The sequence below is a fragment of the Coturnix japonica genome, chromosome 7 (genome assembly GCF_001577835.2).
Source record: "Coturnix japonica isolate 7356 chromosome 7, Coturnix japonica 2.1, whole genome shotgun sequence".
NCBI lineage: Eukaryota > Metazoa > Chordata > Aves > Galliformes > Phasianidae > Coturnix > Coturnix japonica.
In genome coordinates, this window is record NC_029522.1 from 16,917,492 (window position 1) to 16,934,080 (window position 16,589).

General features: G+C 38.0%; 2 protein-coding genes across 3 annotated transcripts in view; one reads left to right on the forward strand and one right to left on the reverse strand.

The window, feature by feature from the left end:
- The first annotated feature begins 1,878 nt into the window (after nt 1–1,878).
- Nucleotides 1,879–5,018, forward strand: SPC25 (SPC25 component of NDC80 kinetochore complex). The gene is made up of 6 exons (XM_015868597.2): nt 1,879–2,213; nt 2,297–2,362; nt 3,112–3,258; nt 3,392–3,496; nt 3,987–4,085; nt 4,759–5,018. The coding sequence occupies exons 1-6, from the start codon at nt 2,060–2,062 to the stop codon at nt 4,890–4,892; spliced, it is 705 nt and encodes a 234-aa protein (XP_015724083.1). The 5' UTR covers nt 1,879–2,059; the 3' UTR covers nt 4,893–5,018.
- Nucleotides 5,019–10,647: 5,629 nt separating this feature from the next.
- Nucleotides 10,648–16,589, reverse strand: part of CERS6 (ceramide synthase 6) — an 80,870-nt gene continuing 74,928 nt past the window's right edge. For both annotated transcript variants that reach the window (XM_015868584.2, XM_015868585.2), the window contains one exon: nt 10,648–16,036. In XM_015868584.2, coding sequence (XP_015724070.1) covers nt 15,875–16,036 — 162 coding nt within the window. In that variant the 3' untranslated portion in view covers nt 10,648–15,874. The remainder of the gene's footprint in view (nt 16,037–16,589) is intronic.

The window sequence follows — 16,589 nt, forward strand, 5'->3', positions numbered from 1 at the left end:
AAGCAAACATCTTCTAAATCACTGTTAATGGGAGCCTATGTACCAGGCCTAAATTTCTGCTACATTATGTTTAGTTAACTGAACAGTAACGTTAATTTCCATGTCGGTGTTTTCATTGGCACTGGACCAACTACAAGGATTGATTAACTAGCAAAGCCTCCACACAATAGCAGACAGCTGTTTTCTTCAGTAAGGATATTCTCCAAATGGAGCCACTGAGAAGATGTATCTTAATTTCATATTTCAGAACAGAACAGTCTTTCAAGCAGCTCTTACTTTCCTTCCATATTTCACGCCCTCAAGCACTCTGTTGGACCCAGGACCCATGATTGCTCTGGTGAACATGAAATTCTTGTGGACTGGACTGACCATTGGAGTTAGCAAAAGCTAACACAAACTAACTGCTTTCTCTTGGTTCTGACACCTTAATCTGATCTTTCCTTACTACTGTAATTCTTCATTCCTTGGTATAAACTTAACTATGCAAATAGAGGAAACTACAGGAACTCCCATTTCCAACACTAACTGTGAGACTTTAATATTGTATATATTCCTGTCTGCTTGTACATGTAATGACGTCTATGGTACAAACAAAACATAGAATATGGTTCTGGCATGTTCCTGAAACTATCAAAGCTCAGGGATGTTATAATTTCAAGTATAAGGAAATACATTTTTGGTACCACAAGCAATCTAGAGTTTAAGATTGAGTAAAAAGTATAACTTAGCCTTCAAGTTCCATAAACTGCAGGAAGCTGTGGAGTCAGGACCCATTAGGACAAAAACCTTCACTATAATTTTTTGTTCCCTTTCCAATAAGATCACTCTTGTCTTATTTATTAATTGCCATTCCCTGGCCTCTGACACTACCCCTATCAACAGCAGCCCACTGAGATTAGAAGCCTGGCAAGCTGAGTCTGCTTATGAGCACCAGCTCCTCAATTTTATGTTCCCTGAGCAGGTTCCATCCGAGCTGCAGCAGCTTCCTTGCCTTGAGCTGAAGCTCTCACCTAACCTTGTCTTCAGCACCGCAATATCAGGTCAGGACTTGCAGCCAGCAGTATAATAACGCTACAGATTTTTGTTGGCAGAAACATGCCCCTCTTTTTGCAAGCATCTGTCACCCGCTGGTGCCACAACAAGTTTAACCATGTTACACGCACATACACCCAAAAAAGAGCCAGAAAAGGGGGAAATCAGAACAATTGCACTGCCTGCACCAGATCTCATAGGGGTACAAGCAAGGTAAATCACTGTCAAAACTTCATTCCATGCATTACTGCAATGCTTGAATATGTCAGACATTTAGAAAATAACACATTTTAAAACAAATTCCTGGTCCAGAGTTCGTGAGGGTTAGTTTTTGATGGAATCAGACTGTTAAAAGACATTCTAGGTTAGGGCTTGTTTAGATCAGTTGAATTTGCATTTGCTTAACTACTAGGTTTAGGAAAATCGCATATTCAGACAGTTGCCCAAAGAAGAAAGGCAGTTGTGTCAGGAGCAACACTGAAATGTTACACTGGCAGTGTTCACTCAGGTGTAAGGTTGGGTTGCGAAAAGAACAGAATCATAGAATCAGAATCATAGAAGAGACCCCAACGATCCACCAGTTTCATCCCCGCTGCGAGCAGCGCTGCCAGTCAGTAACTGAGGCACTACATAAGGCTGCTAAAGGCCACAACCCGCCCACAGGCCCCGCCCCAGCCCCGAGGCCGCCTCCCACCGCCCGGCCCTCACTCCAGCCGCCGCAGGAAGCACGGCCGGGCCAATGAACGTTGCGCTTGTTGCGGGGCGGCAGCCGTTAGAGAGGCGGGAAGGCGCCGGAGGTTCGAACTCGGAACTCGGCTGGTCCTGCCCCGCACGGAGCGTTGTGTCCGGGAGGGGACAGACAGCTCGGCACGGCCCGCACCGCTCCGTGACGGGGCAGACGGAAAGGAAAAGGATAATGGCAACTCACGGGAGGCGATAGCTGCCCCGACTCTCTCTCCTTAACGCTGGGTCCAGCTGCTGGGGTTGGCTTGCGTCTCGGCAGTGTTTGCTCATACGCTGTAGCACCATGTGTGCTGTAAAGACAGAAGATGAAATTACCGTCGTCGAGAGGGAAGTGAAAGAATTTTGGACTGAATTGAAAAGCATTTATGGCGCTGAGCAGATCAATCAGACCTTAGCGCTGAGAGACTCGTGCAAGGAGTCCATAAAGCTCCTTTCAGGTAAGAACGCCGTGTGTTCGTGGCATCCTGTGTTCTCCTGTTACCTCAGTGTTCATCAGGTAACTGCGGGCTCTTCCTTACAGAGAGATGGTCCAAGAAGCTGAAAGAAGGAGACCTGATGATTGATAAAATCCAGGAGTACAGGAATGGTACAGTATGCTGTTCTACTTATTGTCTCCCTTTGCTAACATTAATACAGCTGCATGTCGCACTTCCTGTTTTAAAAGGTAACTTGCAAAGCTGGAATGAAGCTAGAATCAAAGCCCATTGCCTTCAGACACAGGATGGGAACTGGAGGTCAGGAACTATTTGCTGCAGGACGTAATTGCTCATTCAGAAAGGATAAAGACTAATTAAACGTTTTCTGTATAGTGTTTTCATTGCTCAAGAATGAACTGGTGATTACACTCAAAACAACCAAGTAAAGTTAAATGTTGTTTGGCTACTTATGCCTCTGTTAATAAAATAGAGTCAACAATCTTGGACTAATAGCTCAAAATGTAGCAATTGAATTTCAGAATCTCAGGGAAAAATTAGTTGCAACATGTAATATCAGTGAGTGTTTCCTTACCTGCGGGGTTTCTGCTGAGCAGTTTGTCTGTGAAGATCCATCATCCTCACGTTTTGTAGATGTTACCAGTTCTGGCAGCAGAAACATCCTCCATGTCACTGAACTGTCAGAGGAACTTGCTTCTCTGTAGCTATTTTTCTGAACAACTTTTACTCAGTGTTGATGTTTGATGCTCGCAGTCATGCTGACTTTTCTATCTGTTGGGGTTAGCATGCATTTCACTACATTTTATTCAAATGAATCATCACAAACTGTACAGGCAATTACTAAATAGTGGAGACCTAATCAATCAGATGTAAATGTTTGTATTTTCTTGTTTCCTGTCAGAGATTCTCCAGCAGAACAAACATATATCAGAAAATGAAAAACATTTGACAGAAATAAAATCTAAGCTAAACCAGGAAGAAGAGCAAAAGAAGGAGCTCACTGACAGCATCCGAGAGCTTAAAAAAGAGCTGATGAAGAAAAAGGAAAGTAGGTAGAGTTTCTTAACTAGAGGAGGAATTGTTTTCAGTGCTGGCTCTTGATGAGCTTTTCTGCTGTTGAAAGTTTTGCTATGCTTTGCTAACCTTTACCTTCATATTTCTGGTGGTTTTTAAAATTCTAGTAATAGCTTCTAAAAACAAAGCCACTAAGGAGAAAGTGGAACGACTGTGCAGGTCTAAAGAGTTGTTTGAAGAGCGGCTTGGATTGGAAATACGCAGAATTCATAGTAAGTTATTGGTTTCTTTGGTTTCCAAATGCACTGATATAATCTGGTTAACACTGTATTATACAGTAAAGTTGCATCTCACACAACTGAAGAATTACTTCAAATTAAATTGCTTCTCTAGTGCATTACATTGAGTCATTTTCCTTTCATTACATTTGCTTACACCATTTATCACTGCCAATGTGCGCTGATTGAGCAGCAGGCATAGTCTGGGCCTCTATCTGTGTCACTGTGTCTCAGTTGCTTTTGTCATGGAAGAACAGTTCAGATATCTTTGTAACGCTGAGGAAGCAATGGTTAGTAACTGCCAACTGCAAGTAAGTCTCTCAAATGGCAAAAGATGGTATATTAAAACACATCTGCCTTGCAAAGAGACTAGGTTTGCTGAATTTGCAAGTATTCTAACTGTATCTTAATACTTCATTTTGTTTAATTGCTGAGGTTCTCCATCCAAGGTTAATGGTGTTAATGAATTGTTTGTTTGCTTTAGATGAGCAGTTACAGTTTATATTCAGACATATCGACCACAAAGATCCCGACAAGCCGTATATGTTTACCCTTTCCATAAATGAACAGGGAGATTATGAAGGTATGTGAATTTTAAGTTCTTTAATATGAGAACAGAATCTGATGTGCATATTTGAGAGACAACTATAAGTACAGTTTAGTTGTAACCTTCTAACTTAAGAGTGAAAAAAAAAATGCAGCATTAATATGTTCTTAATGAAGTTACTCTTATAATGGAAACGTATCTGCTTACCTGCACTGTCCTTCACTTGTGAAGTTGCTGTTTTCTTTGTACCAAGCAAAGCAGGAGAGAGATGCGGGGACAGATGGATGCTCCAGTCTCTCCGTGCCCCTGGGTACAGACAGTAGACTTCATTTTCCATTAATTTAAGACCAAACTGTGTTGAAGTTTATCACATGCTGGGCTACATCAGTTTTCAGTATGCCCACCTGCAGTGCAACAAAAATGCTTAGGAATGCATTTCAGTCTTTGAGGCAGGATGCAAATTGCTACAATTGAAGCAGGAGCACAGAACCAAGTGGGAGGTCTGGAAATAAAGGAAAATTGTGTTTCTTGGAAGCTTTGTCTTCACTGGAAGAAAATATTTTAATAGATTCTTCAAAAATAATAAGTGAAGGTAAAACACAACACAGGCTGCCATCTACATAATTCGTAAGTCTGGAAAAAGCACTAATACGTATACATATACTTTTAATAAAAGTGGTCTAATTTTTCCAAATCTTTCTTGTTTTAGTGACTTCCTGTACTCCTCCTCTGGACTGTATATCAGAGTTCCAGCTGAAAGTGAGAGAAACGAACAATTTTTCTGCATTTATTGCCAACATCAGAAAAGCCTTCACTGCTTTATCTTTTAAACAGACTACTTAAGATTAGCTCATAACTGCTTCCAGTTAAGAAGCACTTTTAATTTTCCTTCCCGTGCTGTGAAAGTATGTATTTGTCTTTGTCTCACTCTCATTCTCTAATTTCTAAATAAAAATAATGAAAACAGTATTATAGTCCAGTGTTATAAAAGGACATTTTGGATAATTTTGGGAACAACATTATACTCAACTACTTCCTTAACTGAGTGTCTCTAGACACGTAAGTATGGATCCAGAAGCAAACAGCTAAGTTTTCATTTAAGAGGTTTATAAAAGTTGAGTAATGTGTTATTTCTGTTTGTTTTTATTATTTTGTTATTACTCGTGTGTTGTTGGTACTCCTACCACCTTTCTTGTAGTAACTCCATCAATGTTACAAATTCCCATCCCTTTTGACTTCTCACTAACTGTCACCCTCCTAGTGCAGAATGCCTGAATTCATTTTCAAGCTTGTTCCTACCCTTCTCCATCTGCCTGTGCTACGCAATTCTTAGCTGCAATGGAAACATCTAAATATCTAACAGCTTTTAAGTACAAGCAAAAAGGCACTATGCAGTCACCTTATTTCCATGCTTTCAAGTAGAACTTTCTCACTAGGAGTGTACAAATTGCTTAGGTGCACTCTGAAACATGTCATCTTCACAGGGTGAAAAAAACACACTGAAAAAGGCTCTAACAAAGACAAACACTCAGAATTACTGCTGTTTTCTTTTCACCTGCCATCATTTCTTCTTTTCATGTTCATTCCAGGCATGAGTAGTTGGTTTATGGCTTCTAATGAAATTACTTTGCCAAGATCATTCTGTACAGAACATAAAATAAATGACAAATAATTCCTAGGCATGTACATTCCAATGCAGTATCGGCTAGAAGAGATGTGCCTGGTTGAAAATATTCTGCGCACACCCCTAAAAAAAGCACTGCAGTTTAAAATGTTTATTGTGTGTAATTTAAAGCTTTGCAACTCCTTTTGGAATTTTAATAATGTATGTTTGTATTCATCAAGGCAAATTAGATGAGATCTTGCTTCCCTCAGAAAAAAGCTAGGCATTCCAAAAGCAGGTAAAGGCTAAATAGCAATATATTTGTTTCCCTTACTGCAAAACATGAAGTAGAACTCGCTTGTGACATCTCTGAAACAGCCTATCTGCTAGTTGAATATTTGTCATAAATGCTTAAAACTTCTGTGCTTTGAGCAATTGCACTTAAGCCTCATACGCTGGAATGTGTCAATTTGGAATTTCATGTTCTGAATTTGCACAACGCATCTTTATACAATAATAGCAGGGCCAACTAGGATAATAATATATTGACTCAATAGATGCAATTATTGGGACCCCAGGATACTGAATAACAGACAGACTGAAATTTCTTAAAGAGCTTATTCAGACAAGCTTTTGAGCTTAAAAGCAAAATGCAGCTCCGTGACTATGACACAGTCATCCATCTCCCTTCAGCTGGGAGTGCTCCATCTTTCAGTAGGATCACAGCTATCTTGATCCAGAGAGATTCTATTTTTGCAAAAGTCAGAAAAGGCTTTTTTAAATTTATTTTTTATATTTAAAATAGGTAATGTTCCCAGCCCTAAATACTGCCTTCTCTTTCAAATTATCTACCTGTACTCAGCTACTGAGGCTTAAGTTTGAAATTCATTGACCAGCTGCTACTAATGACTACAGAGAAACTTCTAATGCACATCAGCATGTATGCTCAGAGCCTCATCAAATTTATTCCATAACTGCAGAAAATCTAGGAAAAAGTGTTGGATTTAAAATATATTAAAGTATATTAAAAATTCATTGTGAATTTGAGGGCAGAATTTGAGACAAAATATTAAACATTAGTGTTTTCACCATATTCACCATTAGCTCGCTGGAGGTCAGATTTGAAAAGAAATTGCAATACTTTAATAGTTGTTCTGGCTAACAACAGTTTTATTATACAGCTACTCAAACAAGATTGGAGGTGGTTTGACTGAATTTGATGTTTTCCATAACCCCCCTTGCACTTTGCTAGACTTTATAAAAAGCAAATGTGCTTCTCTATCACGTTTCAGTTGTTTTATATTACTTACTATCTTCCCTAATGCTTCAATAAACTGAATTTATTCAATACCCTGAAATTGTCTAAATTAGTCCCACTGTTATAATACCCTTAAATCACTATGCACTTATTTGTGAGTGATTCAAATTTCTGCTGAACTTGATATAACAAACCTGTGCATACATAAGTCATTTAGTCCCACTGGCAGATTACAGTACACATTCTAACATTATGAAAAAACTATACTAGATAATTATTGTAATACTCTCTTACCTTTTTGAAAGAAAAAGGTGCAACCCAATTACACATTAGGCTGTACTGCTGAAATAGGATTCTATGCCTGAAAGGTTTTGGGAAACAGCTTTGATTGCCAAACAATGAGAATTCATTCTTGTACTTATTATCTCTGATCAGTCTAAAAATTATCCACAAAGAACACTTCAGAATCTTGAGCTCGTAAGCAAGTTGTTCCAGAGGTACTGAAGCCTGGCTTCCCACAGATCTGTGTTACTGTCCTGAAACTGCCATTTCTCTTCACTGCAATATCTCATCTCTTCCTTACAATCTTCCTAGTGAGTGTGAGCTTGCCCCAGTCCTCAGTTATGCTATTTTGTTGCCTGGTTGGCTGCTGCTAAATCAGAAGGATAACAGTTGTTCCCTGTCCACACCTCAGTGTGGAACATGGATTTGTGGCTCTCCCCTTTACCTTGCTGTTGATTTCTAATACACTGTTGAAACACCAGTAGCTGCAACACTACTTGATATTCATATTCGAGTTAAGCATTAGATTCATAAGTTTTTAGAGATACTACGTTATAATTTTTAATCATGTAAGTGCACTGTTTTTTTCTATAGCCTTATGGATATTTTAAAGTGCCTGTGCACTGAAATGATAAATTGAAACAAGATGCAATTAGTGTTTTTCTTTTCTCACTTTTCCTTTTCTCAGATCACAGCATGTTGAACAATGCTAATTGCTATTGACCCACTGCTTGGTAAGGAAACATGCACTTTGCCTGACTTGGCTCAATACATTCTTTTGCACAGAGTACTGAATCATGGGCCCAGTTCTTCAGTGTCCTGTATCTTCTGCACCAGAGCTTCAGTTGGAATAACTGTCTCAGCAGAGAAAGAGGCCTAATGCAACTCCAAAGAGTCTGCTAGATCCCACTCCTGGGTTCTGGCAAGCTCTGTAACCACTTCTCAGCCCCAACTTAGGCTTCAAATTTGGAATTTCTATGAGAAGTAAACAAGCAGCACATGGATTTGTCACTGATCACCTGGCAGAATTACTAAACCCAAAGCTCCTTAATGTATAACACAGTGAAGATTTGAATATTATCTGTGCAGTCAATATACACACATCAATTCCAAAAATATCAGACTCAGAACTGTTTCTTGCTCCACTGCTCTGGCTTTATGATGTGAATGATGTAGCAAGCTCCGGTCTAACAGCTTCCTGTACTATATTTGCCTGATGGCATTTCTACACTCTCCTCATCTCCACTAAAACAGTTCTACAATGGCTCTGGTTTTTAATTTTGCAGGTAAAACAGTGTGTCTGAAGCATGACCTATTTTTAAATATATTAATCAGTCTTTTGATGGCTGCTCTGATATCCCTGAATCAAGAAGGCTACTGAGACCATCACCACTCAACCTGTACCAGAGGAGACTGTCATCTTCCCTGCTGAATGTTACATTTACAGATTGTCTCACAATTGCACTGATAGTTTTTTCCCCGACATCTAACAATACAAGCTCAAGTCCAATTTGCTGTGCTTAATGTTCTAAAAGTTCTGTAATCACTATTTACTTCCAGTTTTTTTTTTCTTTTTTTTTTTTTCTCCCACTGTCTCTGCTTCTGTAGGGTTACTCTCCCTCAGAACACTTTATCTCAATCTATTTTGCCAGCGTATCTAATCTTAGGGGTTTCTGCAGTCTGTTATATGTGGAAACCCAGAGCTTCTCACACTGAACATTAATTCTGAATTTCATGAAAGTAGGACCTTGGAAAACCTTCAGTGCTTTTCATCTACTAGTTCTAAAGCATATTTTCACAACGTTCTTCAATGGTTTCCGCAAGCACAGGCTGCCTCCTACAGACAGCCTCACTTGTTTCCTTCATGCAAAGCAAAGCATTGTGCCTCCATCAATGGACCAGCAGCAACTATCTGGGGAAAGCCAGCTATCCTCTAGCACTCAACCTCTGCCCCTCTAACATGTGCATAGAGATAAGCTTCACTGGATGTGTAAAAATAAAATAAACTTGCTTGCAGAATTAATTTACATTTGCCTTGCACAGAAAGGTTTTGTATTATCAAACTTAAAGCCAGCTGCTTAGTGCTTAAGTTTTCATGGAGTGACAGATTCTGGCTTTGAGAGTGCCAGAGGGGAAGGACAATCACTAGTAAGAATTCTGGACACCTAAGTTAGCCCAACATACATTCTATCTTCATTCTTATTACTCATATTCAACAAAAGAGAAGCAAAAAAACCACCAGCATGAGTCAGGGAAACAACAACCTTCCATCTGCATTAGAAAAGCCTGAACTGATGTTGTGGAGCAGAAAATCCTTCTATGCACGCTCCTGGGTTATGCCCATGACAGTGTGATGAACTACTGAGCCACACTGAAATTTGCACACTCAACACATTTATACATCTGGATTCCTTCCACTCACCTTCTGTCCTGCAGGAAGCTGTCTGTGGGCAGCTGGTGTGTTTTAGCTCTTCTGAAGCAGCACAGGCCTCCTGCTTTCTTCTGAGAACCACTACACTTTCTTTTGCAGATTTGTACAGACTTGAAAGCAGAACACCAAGAAAGTCTTGGTTTTTTTTGTTTTATATTATCCTGTGCCATTTTCTGTACACACTTGCTGTCACCTGTGCTATGTAAGCTGAGTGGTACAAATGGATTAGGAAGAAAAAGACATTAAACATACAACTAGATACATTCCTGAATAACTAAATCTTCCAGTACATCTCTTTAAAAAGAATTTGATACACTCAATCTGCAAGATTTTTTTCTACATATTACCATGGTGACATTAAAAAACTGCAGTAATTAGTTCTTGAAATATAGTGTAAATTTCTAGGTTTAATCATCTCCCAGAAGAAAAACTTCCACCTGATGTGTGGATATCCCTATATAACTGGTACTTGTGTTTTGCAAAAATGTTACTGAAATTTCTTCTGAAGCTGCATGAATGTTTCTATGCATCTCACCATTCAAGAAGTTCCTCACAGTGTTCTAGTGCTGCACCAGAGGCTGCCTGATGGTGGTATCTTGTAAACTCTACAACTGCGAGTGTACAAAAAATTCCAACTCAGTGCACTGGAGTTGCTGCTTTACCGACTGACCGTCTAACCTGAAACATACAAAAGAATCCATTCATCCATTTTTATAAAACTCTGATCACGTAGACCACTTGAGAAGTGGGTAAAGCTGGACACTCAGAAATGGTAACTTCCAGAATTTTATATTTGAAATCCTAGCAAAATGTCTATTTTTCACATAGAGAACTTGCTCTTCTAACACTCATTGATAATCGTCTCAACCAAGAAATGCCAGACAATACCACAGTGACAATCTCTGCAAAGACATACTTGGTTCATCCTAAAAATGCTGACATCTGCAGTGTGGATGACAACCTATGAGTTAAGACAAAGGAAAACTTGCTGTTAGCATTTCATGCAAAATAAGGCAACTGACAGTACATTCCTAATATTTATGTTTATTATGAAAGTGTCTCCAAATTAAAATAGCCCACAATATTGATTGGTTCCAGAGACTTTATGAGGAATAATAATTTTCCATATTATAAAAGAAACAACCAACAAAACCAAACTGAGTTAAACAAAAATAACTCCTGAAGTTCTATGCAACAGCTGTACATTAAAGGACTTTCAGCTAGCTAGCACATCACTGTGTCTGGAACTGTGGAGTTCCTACATATCGCTGCATTTCTGAAAGAGTTGCTCACGCACAAGATTGTAATGAAAACACAGCTGAAAGTGTCATCTACCTGTCATCTACCTCACTCTAACCCTGACTTGCAATAGGCAGTCAACGTGCACAGTACAGTATGAGAACTTGCCTATGAAATTTAAATCCTGGGACAACAAGAAGTTCAACAGAAGCTATAAAACATCTTTTACTGCACAGATCATTATAGGTGAAGTAAGATCATTTTGATTTTTTCATCTCATATCTAATCATGGCTACAAAACATAATTTCATGGCATTTTCATCCACTTTCAAATTGAAAGCAATTTCAAAATTGTTCTGTACAGACACATTCAAGCACTGTGTTTTCATTGCAACTACAGTCAGAAGTCTTTACAGTTTAAAGTCTACATACATATGCCACTTTTCCAAACTTCCATAAAGGTTTTCCAAAAAGAAAAGAAATAAAGAATAAGGTTGTCTTCCTGAAGTTCCCATTATGTCCCTGCTCCAAATCAAACCTGTCAAAGCAAGTAATAAAAACTGTTTTTTCTTTATGGTTTAAAGGCAACTGTAGTTTGCAGAACACTGAAGTTAGGCCTAACAGTTTTTACATTACAGGAAGGATAAAAAGTATTCAACAGCTTCTTTTACAACAAATGTCACAAGTAGTAGACAAGTAGGAGACATACAAAAATGGGTTGTAGCAAATAGATTAAAAAAATACCAAAGCATCAACTATACAAAACCAATGTTAGCCCATATTTCTCTGAGAATATGGAAGGCTGAGCTAATGAAAAGATGAACATAACAGGCATGATGCTTCCTAGTAGAACAGGCTGCGTAAAACACAGCATCTAAATCACCTCAAGCTGATCACTGTTTGTTGCAGGGTAACAGCTTTTGCCATCAAAGTCTGTTCAGAACTGTGAAGTGATTTTCATTCAGATTTAAGACAAGAATCATTCTACTGTAAGCAAAGTTTTAGTGCATGTACTGGGGTCTCAGAAAAAGGATTTGGCATCAGCAATCATACAGAATGGTCCCAGTCTGAAACAGGAGTTGAACACATCTGAAACTGTGACACCTGTTTCAATTCTGCTTGAATTAAATAATTAGCACATAGAAAAAATACAAAATGGCAACAAGGAAACAACATGGGACGCTTTGGTATTATAGAACTAGCACTATTTAACAGCAATCAAGACCCAAATGACTCCAGAGTTCACCACTGTTGTTTCATTAGATATTTCTCCCATTTTCTGCAGTGTTTGTTTAAAGTGTTTTTGTTTTGTATTCTTCAGAAAAAAACAACCCAACAAAAAATATATATGTTTTTTTCTCTGGTACAAAACATGAGAATATGAAAAGCAGTAAGCAAAGGGAGACCTGAATCTTACTTTAATGTACTCTGGACCGGCTAGGGAGAGAAGAAAAATTCCTACCATTTACTAACAAACTCTACACATCACTTCCTCATTTTTCTACTTCAACATCTTAACCACTGTGTCGTGTACTGTACTATAGACAGAGAGCATAGAGGTTGAAGACAAAAAGGTTACAGAGTACAAACCCTCATTTCTAAATTCTACAAAAGGTATGAATATACAGAACCTTTTCAGATATTGCATTTACCATGAGCCATGCGAATCATTTTAATAAATTTTCAGGAATACGTGTGATTATCCTTTATATATGTAACAGCCTCCAAAAGCACCTTACAAACCTCTTCAGCAAAGAAGCAAACAAATTGAACTGAAAAGGAAACAAGTGCGTGATCTTCTCTAGAAGATGAGGCCAAAGCAGTGAATCAAAGCACGCTGCCAAGTATGGTCACTAAAACACTTGGCCGTTCTCGGTAAGGACAAAAAAATAATAAAAAATTTAAGAACTCTTAATCTCCATTAAAAATTGTTTAGCAAAGTTTAGATAAGTACTCAAAGCTTCTTTGCTCTCATCCCATTTTCACAAACATGCCTTTTGTCTCTGTTACTCAGAATATTTTCTAGACATATTTGTTTTTATTCTAGGCTACAAAGAATGGAATTCAAAAAGCCTGGTTTGTAGGAGATAAATAAGTTAAATAAGGGGGGGGGGGGGGGGAGGTCAGATTAACCACAGTAAGTATTTACACGCTTTAGTACATGACAGATACAACTTAATTTAGAATTCAAATCATTTTCAATGCAAGTTTCCATTCAAGTTACATTATTTAACAATGGGGATACACTAAGCCAGAGGCAGTTAGTTAACTCTGTAGCACTGACTGTAGGTCTGTATCAACACAGAACAGCTGGTGAGGATCAACAGGGACTGAGGTTACCTGCCTCTTGTTTGGAGATTGTTAATGGGAACTGTTTTCTGTCCAGATACCAAAGACGTGACAGTAATACAGGTGTATACTCACAATTGAGAGCAACATTCTGCCCCCCACATAAGACAAAATATTTGCCAAAACACCAGCTTTGTAATTATCTTTGCAAAAGGGAAATCCTGTAGAGCCAAATCTGAAAATCATAAAGGAGGAATGTTTAGGCCTATTCACCAGAGACTGGTTGGCACTGGAGCAGTCTCCCCAGAGCAGTGGTCACAACCTCATTTGGCCAAAATTCAAAGAACATTTGGACAACATTCTTAGGGTTTAAATTGTGGGTGGTTCTCAGTGGAGCCAGGAGCTGAATTCAACAATCCCTTGTGGATCTCTTCTAACTCTGGATATTCTATGATTCTAAGATGTTATTCTCAATGACTATCAGGTCAGATTTCAGAAATAATAAGGCTTATTCACTTTGTTTTAAAACCTTAGTATAATCTTAACAACAATTATTGAACAGTGTCCACTTCAAATACTGTGGATAGGATAGTTTCTATTGCAATCACGATATCTCCATATGTGTTACACACTATCTTCATGTGTTTTACTTGCATTAAAATCAGAGGCACAGAAGACAGATGAAAAAAATGAGACTCAAAGAAGCTTTTAGAGGAGAGGAAGATTTAAATAAGGTTCCCTTTCTCCCTCTGATATGCTCAGGGACATACAAACTATGGAACTGCTGACTAATGAAGGATGCTGTATAAGTATCAAAACTGACAATTTTTCTCCCATGATTTAGAAGTTTTTCATTTTCTTACCTTTGTGTTCTACTAAGTGGTGGTGTGATTTTCATTCATATGATTCTGCCCTTACTTTCAGTGCATCTTTGCTAATATGCAAATGCTTCCTATGAGTAATAAAAGTTTCAGAAGTTTTCAAGACTCACAAGTGGAATAGAACAATTTTTTTTTTTCCTCAAAAAGAGAGAAGTGGTAACAAAACTTTCTTCAGTGGAGTCCGTATACAGTAGAGTCTTTAAACATGTTTTATGATGCCAGAAACCATCTATATTTTACCATTTGCATAGGTAGGAGGAATAAAGAAATATTTCCTGGACTAGACTTTCAGCTGAAGGCAACATTCTAGTCTCCTTCAATATATAAGACATGCTGTTACATTTTTTTTCCAGTTTATTCCTTCCTTCCATATTTTTTTCTTTTCTTTATATATATATATATATATATATACGTCTTTGGTCTATAAGCACATTGGTTCTTTGTGCACATACACAATACTGTTGAACAGTAGGTTGCATAGAGTCTGTTGCCCGAGAACCTTGCCTATTTTGGCACTGCTATCACAACTAACAGAAAAATGTCCCACAAGAGTTTTATGATCCTTAGCATCCTATGTCAAACTCTGATCTTGGAAGAAGTGAGTATATCATGTTAAAACGATACCTATTTGGGGTATTATTTTGTCTTCTTCAGGACACAGTTTGTAAATCTTGGATGAAACAGGAGAGCAAAGTTATTCAACAGACAATCTAAATTTGATTTATAAAAGTGACAGAATAATGCTGAACCTTCAAAGTTTTATGTTAAAAATTATGTTAAGTGAATTTTGCTCAAGTTTTCATGCATTTAAGCTACTTCTAGTAATGTGTGGCATTCTGTCTTTTCTCTCTCCAGCCTACTAAAATAGTGGCAACAACTATAAGAACGATACCTAATATAAACTGTGTCCAAGAAAACACTGACTTTTCATCCGCTTTTTTTTCGTTCTCTGCTCTCATCCTTATGAACTTGCAAGAACAGTTTCAGGAGTGAGATCTGGATTCACAATGGTGCACTTGAACAAATACCTTTCAACATGGAATCTGTGTAAAAAGCTGCAATCTATAGATGTTGAAAATTGCAAGGAAAAATAAAAGGCAAGACTGAGTGCATCCTAACTGCTGACATCAATGCTTCTGGACACTTGCACAACTAATCAAATCTTCTTCTAGTGCAATTAATCACCAGTTTTGAATTTGAACATTTCCACAATCACAACAGTTCTTTTTCCCCTAATTGCTAATTGACCATATTACCTAGCATTCAAAATATCAATCCAGTCTTTTAAAACTTTATGTTGGAGGAAGGGCCAATGTAATTTGATAGGCAGTTTCAAAATCAGCACTTTAAAACACAAATGTAGCAAAAATATCTGAAGCAGAACTAGAATCTGCAAAGCTATATTCTATCTTTTGTAAGTAACAAATCAAGCAACTATTATTTATAGCAGACTCAGCAAAAGCAACAGGGATGGACAGAAGAGATCAGAGCATGATGCTCTCCACCACTGAGAATCCCAAGAGATAGTTTGAGAATGGATGTTCCCTTTTGTCCAGAAGTTCCCAGAAGTAATACAGAATAAATAATATTTCAAAGATGGTACAAGTGAAAATAATGCTCCCATTGTGTCAATTACATACACATACAGCATGCCTACCTATGTATACAGAATGATGTGTCGTCTTCATTCACGAACAGGGAGTATGGCAGTGCACTATCAGAATGCTTTGATACTCCTAATTTTTTTGACGCTGAGATATATGAAGAAACCGCATTCACAACTTCTAATTTACTTACAGTAGCAAACAGTTCATTCTGTTTGTGTCTTGTGACACTCAAAGATTAATGCTCCTCTGAGCATGTGCTACCAGTAAGATACCCGTTTGTCCCATTGGCACCACCAGTCCCATTAGTGGTGACAGTGCTGTGCAGGGTCTTTGAACGAGGTACTGTTTCTTCCTCATCTGAGCTTGACTCAATGTCACTTCGGTCATCCTTTGTTACCTGTAGAATTTGAAGAAAAAACAAGCAGTAGACAATTTTAAGGAAAGAATAGAACTTTTTGATTCAAGCTGGAATCAGAGAATTCAAACAGTTTTCAATTGGAGATTTGAAAGCGGCATCAGGTCTGGCACATTTCTCCTCCTGCCTAGTCCTAGATTAATGTACAGGCAGTTTTAAGCTGGCCATTGTCTTTCTGCAAGTGTCTGACTCTACTTTCATACAACTTAAATTTCCTTGGTTGAACTACAAGGCAGAGGACTCATACTCTCATGTATGCTTCCTGAATGGTGCAAGAGTAGTTGTTATCCTAACAGTATTTATGTACAAAAATGCTTGTAATGCAATAACACCAAGACATTATGAATATTAGGTGATGCACATACAAGAAGTAAAAACAGCCTTAAAAGACAGTCTTTCTTCAAATATCTAAATACAAGCAATGGGAAAAATAAAAATAAAAAAAAAAAATCAGGCAGAAATTGCAAAACAAAAACAAAAGCATCTTTTGTTAAAACAAAAATATCTTTTGTATAGTAAATGTAATGAAACTTAC